At 36.2% G+C, this 9,643-nt stretch overlaps 1 protein-coding gene across 1 annotated transcript; it reads left to right on the forward strand.

Moving 5' to 3' along the window:
- The first annotated feature begins 106 nt into the window (after positions 1–106).
- On the forward strand, positions 107–9,643 carry LOC145470290 (carboxy-terminal domain RNA polymerase II polypeptide A small phosphatase 1-like). Its single transcript, XM_081454119.1, has 8 exons — positions 107–270; positions 596–768; positions 2,484–2,582; positions 4,472–4,528; positions 5,242–5,334; positions 6,018–6,116; positions 6,638–6,724; positions 7,456–9,643. Exons 1-8 carry the CDS (start codon positions 192–194, stop codon positions 7,618–7,620), a joined length of 852 nt encoding a protein of 283 aa, XP_081310245.1. The 5' UTR covers positions 107–191; the 3' UTR covers positions 7,621–9,643.

The following is a 9,643-nucleotide window of genomic DNA, read 5'->3' on the forward strand; positions in this document are numbered from 1 at the left end:
GGTCAGACGGTCCAATCAAAAGAGTGCGTAATGCATTCTGTGTCAATCAAACCCCTGGTATCTGACAGCCCATAATTTTGTAACTGTTCTTCCAGCTAAAGGCAAACTTGAGGATTTGGACGTGAAAACAAATGAACACTTATTGCGACCTACACAGGGAAAGTTTGGGCTCTGTTTGAAAGGCGTTATCAATGGACAGCATGTCCATTATAACGCAAGTTAACAAGGAAGATGAATCAGTGGAAGTGAGCCCGTATACGCAAGCTAAACGTAAGTACTTCTCGGGCTTCCATATTGCTCACTTGCTTCCAGTGCATGTCGTTCGAACGGCGCGAATTTCATGCACAGTTTTGTTTGCAATCCCGGCGAAATTCCGTCTGCAAAGAAGAAACCTTAGCCACCTCTTTTGAAACTCTCTTAATTTCTGTTTGCCTCAGACTGTCTTTTTGTGGTTAATTGAGTCAATGCAATCGTCAATCTAACATTTGATTTTAATTGAAGTTGGCCGCTTAGTTATGACGTTCGTAGATTTTGTTAACCTGAGATTATCTTCCTTCGCAGCGTGGTTACTAACGTTTGCTACTCTGTATTGCAGTACCTGGTTCGATCTCCAAAAAGACCAAAAATCGGAACATATTTTCTTCGTTTTTCTGTTGTTTTGGCGCGCAATCGGCTGCAGCCGGTACCCCGTGTACAACTGTAACCCACACAAATCACAACCACAACCAGAATGAAAACTCGCTCAGCAGCGAAGAAAAAGATTCGAAGGTAAGTACTTCTGCACGTAGATAAGCATAAATGATATTTCCAAGTTATATTCTACAGGTGTTCGATCATATTTTTCCGCTGGTCGTTTCAAAGCAGCATAGTACTCTAAACAACCGCTCTATACCGTATCATGTATTTCCGCTGCTGTCTTTTCTTAGAAAACTCGAAGGTCGTTTTATGAGGAATGTAGTGAAGCGAGCATAATTGTTATTCTCGAATCACTGCGGAGCAGCTATGTCCAAGATTATGTGATCTTCTGCTTTGTTACCGATGTTAATGGTCTTTGCTAAAAAGTGTATTCTTTACCATTTTGGTGTAAATTTAATATCCAAATTAATAACATGCTCGAGGGTTTCGTGATGTTGACATTCCAGCTTGTCTGTTTCGGAGAAGAGGAACGTGCACCTTGATATTTAAAGGGCTTCATCTGCGATCTTCGCTCTTTTATCTTAAATCTACGCTTACTCTACTCTTCGAAATTTTTTTAAAGCGTTTACTCGGATAGGCATTAGTATTTTGTAAAAATCGACGGATGGAGAGTAGAAACCCACCCGGTGGTAAAATACTAGGAAAGGAAGATCATCTTTTCCCGGTTCCTTGTCTCTAATTAACTTAACCCTCAGATGATTTCATACCCGCTTGGCGCACTTGTTTCGTGTCGATAGTTGAATCTGTTTCAAAAGGGAAATACTAATTAATTGTTCTTGTATTTCCGATGACGAGTTTACCGTATTCTTGGCTTCACTGGGATAAAACTAATATCAATCCTTCAGGGCTAGATACGCTGCGTGCATGTTTATGACAGCTAACTCTCAGAGCACAAAATCCAAAAGAAAACAAATTAAAAATTAAAAAGTGTCATCTTTGCTATACAAGACATACTCTGTAGTACCTTCTTGCTGCAGCAGATAGGAGAAGTTAGTGATCTCTTAATTCTATTTCCTGCTGTAGGAAATAGTTGAACTTTTTGTGACAAAAGGTGGCAAAATAGTGTACAAAAATTCGTGATTATTTTTATTGATAATTAGCGTAGGGTAAATCCGTGCTAAGTTGCATGCTAAGTACTTTTTTTTAGTCATGAATATTTGATGAGAATCTGTTGAAAATAAACAGTTATTAGGGTTATTAAAATAGTTCTATAGTTGATAAATTATGGATTTTCTAAGATTTGTATTCATGAAATATGTACTTTTAAATTCATGGAATGTTTTGAAGAAGTTAGGCCGCATGTTGATGAATATATTTCTGAAAATTAACTACAAACTGCATATATCAAGTTGATTTTTGTCATGAATTTTCCTTTTTTATTCATGTTTTTATTCTTCTACTCAAGCTCAAGCAAATAACAATGCTCGCTTGATTTGAAGCTGAAGATTAAACAATGTTCAAATTAATCCAAATAACTGCCGTGATATAACTGCTTGGTAACTAGTCAACTTTTAAACAAGCCCATTGTTTAAAAACAAATTTGCTCTGGGAGCAATGATTGTTTATTATCAACAAGGACATCTACAATATTTACAGTTTTGCTGAATTCATGCTTTTTAATAACAGCTGATGGCCTCACACCAGGAAAGACGTGCAGAATCTCAGAGTAGTTTCAGTACAACTTAGAACATTAACTTTAAGGAGGTGGTGAGATTTTGTACTTTGTAGTGTCCTAACTGAACTGTTTGCTAATGATTGATTATTGTTTCATTTCTATTTGTTTGCAGCCCTGTAAATATCTCCTTCCTCCAGTCAGACATCAGGATATGCACAAAAAATGTATAGTGATAGATCTTGACGAGACACTGGTCCACAGTTCCTTTAAGGTATATACTTAAAACAAATGCAATTCAATTTTTTTAGAGTAGCTGAAGCTGGATTGAAAATCTAATGTAAAATGATCACGTGTTCCAGCTAATGGGGAAGTAATGAATTCATTAATGGAATTTGAGCTCATACTTTGTTTCACACTTCCACTTACATGTATCAAATGTAGAGTTCATTGTTCACAATTTTGATTGGATTGATGGCAACTAGCTTGACCTGTGTCAGGCACTTGTTTTCCTAATAATATTTTCATAGAAGTAGAAAGGTCAACAACTTTTTACCCATTTTATTCATTAGCCATTCTTTTTCTTCTTTTTAAAATTTCACTTGCTAGTCGTGACTTTTTTTTTTTGCTGGAAATGGAAGAGGTTATACAGTCAGTATAAGTGAGATACATGTATTTTTACTACTGGAAATTGAACACATTAAATCACAACTGAAGGTCAAGAATGTAAAGGTCTTCCAGAATCTTAGGGATTTTACTTGTGATTTCCAATGATATGGTCCTGTCTTCCGATTCTGCTGATGACTCATTCTTTAGACTAATAAACAATGACTCTTCCCCTCTCTAAACCAGTTAAAGAATAATCTACCAAATTTTTAAGGAGATAATGTTACCAATGTGTGCTTCCGTTTAAAAAATTGTATCTTAATTTATTGAAATTCTTCTGTAATATGCCAAAACTATTGCTGTCTGAGTGCCCAGCTGTTTTGGTAAAGTAAACAGAAAGTAATTTGCATGTCCTTGAAATGTTGCATTGAACAGTTGTTTATTCTATGAAATGTTCTAGGACTGTTCAACCTGTATGTTTGAAATTTGTGGAAAGGAAGTTCAAATTTCTCGTTAGACTCAGATATTGGCTCCTGTCTGACTTTAGTATAATATTATCTATTTGAGTTGTTTTTTCCCCTTTGGACACTGCCAGTTGTCTTTGGTAATACATTTGTTTTCTTGTGTAGCTGAATCAATATTGTTTTAAGCAAGTGTACTAAGCCAGTAATAAAACATTAAGTATTCTGAAAAATATCCATACTCTCCCCACAGAATGTTTTTTTGGGGGGGTTTCGGCTCTCCCTGACTCCAGAAGTTCCAGTACAGTTGCATTCTTTCTGTAAAATGTGTTTTTTAAATAAAACAATTGGCTTTTGATATCCCCCGTCAGCTTGGAATTTCCAATGACCTTCAGTGGAGTGGGTATGGATATTTTCTGGAGCCATGTAATGTTAAAATTTTCTTCCTTTTAAGACTTTGGGTTTGTTTGTGTCATACATATTGAAAGTGCACATATAATTTTGTTGATTCAGATCCAGGCTTCAGATGTTACTCATTGCTTTATTGCTACAGCTCTGTTTTGTATGGCCAAGAATGACCACACTCATCAGGCAACATTAGCAAATGACCGTTAACTGACAATGCCGGCGATATAATACAAATACAAATGTATGGGCGTGCCAGTAGCTAGTGCGCATAGGTTCGTTACACACATGTTATGTTATTCAAAAGAACTTGTGTGTGAATCTATTTCTGTGGGGACATGAACTTGCCAATTCATTTCTCATGTTTAGGCTGCATAAATCTTTTCTACAAATAATCAAAAACTTTTCTTGGAGGCATGGGTTGCACTTCTTGCTCACATTATTGTACGGTTCACATGTTCTAAGAACCTTCCACCTAACATGAAACGACTTCTGTTTGTCTTTGAGACACCAGATGTACTTCGAAAGTGCACATACATATAACATGTATATCTAAAGTACAACTATGTTGTCTGACTTCCTTGTTGCAGCTTGGTTGAATTTTTATTCCTCACAGGACTGATCATTACTGATGATAAAAATGTTATTAGCAAACATTTCTTTCATGTTTGTTTGTTTTGTCATATTTCAGCCTGTTCATAATGCAGACTTTATTGTTCCTGTGGAAATCGACGGTACAATTCACCAGGTAAGCTATTATTTAGTGAAGTTGCTCCAACCATCAGTTTTCAAATGGCAACAAAAAGGAAACATTACCTTTAACTGTAAAATAATATTATGGTCTGCAATCAGTCTCAGCCATACTGTTTGAAGTAAACTGTTGACCAAATAGCTTTTAATTAGCCTTATTACATGTATTTTTATACACTGTATATCTTGTAAATAGCTTATCTTATCATCTATATTACATTATATTATATATCATGCTGGGAAGTGCTTCACATGGGTTACTACTCCCATCCCCCTCATGCTTTCCCTTTTGGGAGAAATTATTTTTTTTAAAAAAAGGTCATCTAGGAATTTAATAATCCCTGGTCTTTGCCTCTGCGTTGTGTTTCCTTTTTTGCCTGCCTGCTTGCCTCTCATCATCCTGGTGTCAAATAAGAGCTCACAAGAGCATGATATTCTTGTTGTCTTTAATTCCTATTGCGAATGGACTTTATTTTAATGGCTCTCGTTCAATTTTGAGTCACCAGTTGCCATCTTCACACCCATAACAAGTTTGTTACTTTGTGGCTGAATTGTATCTGAACAACAGGCAAGTTCACCAATAATGTCAAGGGTCTATCAAGCATACTCGGTCGCAACCGGTGTTATGGGTTACCACCCTTAATGACAGCCCTGATTTTTCTAACGTTGTTTAATTTTGTCAAGTTTGAATGTAATTTTCTTTATGTCCAGGTGTATGTGTTGAAACGACCTCATGTTGATGAGTTTCTTCAAAGGATGGGAGAGTTGTTTGAATGTGTTCTTTTCACAGCTAGCTTAGCAAAGGTGAGACTTCACAAGTGTTTTTCCTTGCATTCAATAAATGAAGAATGATGTGTCTTAATGTACTCTGAATGGAACCTCTCAAGCTGATCAAGAAGTAAATTAAGAAAATTGTTAGCTGAAGGATGTCATCTTAATGTTAGACCAAATTGTCAGAACGGAGCTTAACAGGGTTTGAAGAAAGTGCTGTCTGGTCATCCAGGACAAGTAACTTTTTTTTCCTGCCGGGCTTGTGAGTTACTTTTCATTCTCACTTTCATGATGGGCTATGGCCAAGGTAAGTCATATGTCAACTAAATAAAAAAAATAATAAACTAAGACTTAACCAGGGCAACCAAATTTGTGAGCTGCTTGTCCAAAGGGCAAATGGGATTCTAATCTCTGTTAGAAGTCTAATCGTTCACCCTCAAAGCCGAGGATCTAGTGAGGGTGTTGTACATATGCTTAAAATATAATGGCAGCAAGTTTTCCTGGTTTTCTAAAGAACCCTGCAACTAAAATCTGAATCTTAGGTCAGTGGCCTTAGGCCTTTGATGTGTTTTAAAATGTTTAATGTTTTCTCTATAATTTGTAAATAAATGTTAGTAGTGCTTTCAAAGAGGCCAGAGTTATAAGACATGTCAGCTACAAATTATTCATGCTATATCACTGTACGGCAAAAATTAATACAGCTGTGTATATTTTAGTATGCAGACCCAGTGGCCGACTTGCTGGACAAGTATGGATCATTCCGTGCCAGACTCTTTAGGGAGTCCTGTGTGTTCCATAGGGGAAATTATGTCAAGGTAAAATAAGGAAGTTAATCTCTGTGTTCGTGGCCATGTGGCCCATCAGGTCGATGCTTATCTCCAGTTTCTGTAGCATGAAAAGACCAAGAGTTTTCCTACTCCCTCTGAATGTGATTCTAGTCAATCACAGGGTTACCCCAGTATTTATTTCACTGGTACATGTTTATATGTACTGATACACCTGGGTGGAGAGAGGAACTGTGAGAGGCAAGTGCCTTGCCCAAGACCACAACACCTCACGCCCCGCCAGGGCTTCAACTTCTGTGACTACTTGATCCAGTCTCGTACATTAACCTTCAGGGCTCAGCATCTTCCACAAGGTGAGGATAATTATTAATTTTATAATCCCTTGGCCTTGGATGTTTGTATGCAATTTTGCAATGAAACTTGCAGATATATATATTTGTTTACTTTGACATGTTTGTTTGTTTGTTTGCAGAGATATTTTTGTTTGTTTTTGCCTAATTTAAGTAATTTTCACTGCTGGCTGACATTGTGGAATGGCTTATGTTTTGCAGGATCTAAGTAAACTAGGAAGAGATTTAAAGCATGTTCTTATTGTGGATAATTCACCTGCATCATATAGTTTTCATCCTGAGAATGCAGTAAGTGATGACATCTTTTTGCTGTCAAGTTACTTTACAGAGCATTCTGCTTCATTAGGCCAGTTAGTTACATTAATTTCATGCTGTTTTGCTTTCTCACAGCTAAGATGTTGAAGAAATGAACGAGACTATTCACTGGCAAATAAACTACTAATACTTGGAGTGATTTTCAATTGAGTGTCGTAAAACCAAAACCAAACCAATAACTTACCAAAAAGACTACTCAGCCATTCTCAAAGCCTAGTAGCACCAAAACCAAAACCAAAGTAATTGCCTGATTACTTTCGACACTGAAATGAAAACCGCTCCAAGCCATACTGGATTATAACAATATGATTCATTTTCCAAGACCCTCTCTATGATTGAAGTGAGTCAGGTAGTCGGGTAAAGAAAAGTGAAAAGATGTCAAAACATAGCATTGTACTTGTGGAAATTGACTGAAACCAGGAGTTTCCCTGTAACTGAAATTTTATAATAAGACTACATGTCACTTAAAAAAGGGGTTTGAAGATATTTACGACTTACAGTGGTCACTGGTTGTGTTAAACTGTTAAAGGAATCACAGCTGTAAAATGAATCAGGTAAGAGGGCAGGCAGTGAAGCTGGGTCAGTTAGGGAAATATGGGAAATGAAACAATTATTTTGTTGGGTTGGCCGTAACCAGCCAATCGGACAATGTGGTATATATTTACTGTCATCTAATGCTTAATGAACATTGTGTTTGTCGTCAGGTTCCAGTTGCATCATGGTTTGATGACTTTTCTGACATGGAACTTTTAGACTTGATTCCCTTCCTCGAAACATTGAATGAAGTTGATGATGTCTGTGCATTTTTGAGAAGTGCTAACATGAACATCCTGAAAGGCAGATGCGATTCACTGGAAATCCGTAGCTGAATGACAGTGTAATTAATTTTAAGGTTTTTAAACTAAAGGCTTTAATTAATTTACATTTTTCTCTTTTATATTGGGACACTAGACAAACTGAAAGTATTGTTAGTTAGCACTCTTATTGATAATTTTTATCGGTATTAGTGCACATCATGAGGTGAGATTTGGGTCTCCCGTGTGGTGTGCACAATATTTTTAAAAAGATCCACTTACTGAGCTAACTACAACCAATGCACAAATAACATTATCACAAAACATATTGCTTTGTATACATTTTCACAGTTGATTTTACCTTCTTCATAAGGGAAGTAAGGATTTTTCAAATTAGTTTCTTTTCTTGTTATAAAGAAATTTTCTCTCTGTAGAATGTTATTATTCATTTTTGTGAATCAAATTCATAAATGGACAGGTTTGCCCTACCGAACTGGGCTGCAGCCAGGTTGTAAATTAATGTAGAAGTAGTGGGTAACTGTGAAGAGCGACTCCGATTTTAAGTTGTTGGTAACCTGTCAACCAACTGTTGTTGACATGTTACCAACAGATGACCAGCACTATCTTTTGACAGCTGCTCTTCACTTTTACTAAAACGAAGCGTCACTGGTACATTAATTGGCAAGCTCTCAAAAATGTGGAACTCGTGAGAGTTGGTTACTATAATTCTCACTGGAGACACCATCATAGATCTAGGGTTCTTCGAGTATAGATGAAGCATGATTTGAGACGTCATGTGATTATCGCGATCCACTGAAACACTATAAAGCTCAGCCCAGTTAAATTCTGGAAAGGCTAAATCATGGCACAACACATCATAGGACAGTGTCATAGGCCACGCCTATTGCACTGTGGTAAAAGCCCTTATTGCCTTTTTTTAGAACTTTTTGTTTGAAACGTTATTTTTAATCACAATCATTACGTTGATTAACTATGTTTTTACGTAAAGTGTACATAGAACTGGTTCTGTAGAAAGAAATACTAAAGTCTCATTTATTATACAAAATTATTAACTCGTGGTTCCCATGTTGATTATAAACCTCGTGGCAGAAATGGCATAATTTTTAAGGGAGGCAACTTTCCTAAATAGAGAAATAATGTTTATCTTCTTTGCACTAGGTAAGACAATGTAATATAGGATTGACATTTTGATATGAAACAAATTTGTGCAGTGAATGTTGTTCAAACCTTGTTTATAGTCTAAACACCATTTTTTAACTTAGATCTATGTATTCTTGGAGTTTTGTACCAATTTAAACCAAAAAGAGATTCAAATGTGTATTTTGCCACTTTCAAGGAATTGTAATGGGCAAAATTTCCTGGGATTTTTGTATTTTTGTTGGACTCTTTGCTATTTTCATGAAGTCAAAGCAAAGGAAGTCACTAACCATGATTTCTGTAGTTTTGATATGCAATATTATTCCATGCTGTGGAGAATACAGCCAATTGCAGGGATAGAAATGGTGGTATCTTATGCGTGGGTGTTTTCTGTCTTGGTGTGTGCTCTTTTGGAATTTACATGTGTATGGGGATGGGGAAGTTATGTACTGCTTTTGCATGGTATACCATATATACAACTGAACTCTTTGTTTATGTCAAAATACAGTCTAGACAACTATGTAAATTAATATTTGTGTGTAACAAATCAATAGTAACTGTCCTTTATTATATGGCTGTGTCTCACAAGGACTGGGAACTACCGAATTCACGAATTTGATTGGCTGAAATCGATATTGACCGCAGTCTAGATTTTCCCATCTAGACCGGCATCTAGACTGGTTTCATTTTGCGTTGAAAAAGTAGCAAACTAAACATACAAAAATGTTTACCATTTTCTTTTATTTTCTTCTCAATCATTTATGGAAGTGCCAAAAAGCCTGATGACAAAAAAAAAAAGTAAAGAGGATGAGAAAATTTTGGCAGGTTTAAGTTAAGCTCATCGCTGTTCGCAAGCAAAATGTCAGCAAACCAGTTACATTAAATGAATTAAAGTTTTCTTCTTTGCCATATAATAAACATCTTATTAACCGAGCTAAGT

Source organism: Orbicella franksi, chromosome 15 (genome assembly GCF_964199315.1).
Source record: "Orbicella franksi chromosome 15, jaOrbFran1.1, whole genome shotgun sequence".
NCBI classification, from domain to species: Eukaryota; Metazoa; Cnidaria; class Anthozoa; order Scleractinia; family Merulinidae; genus Orbicella; species Orbicella franksi.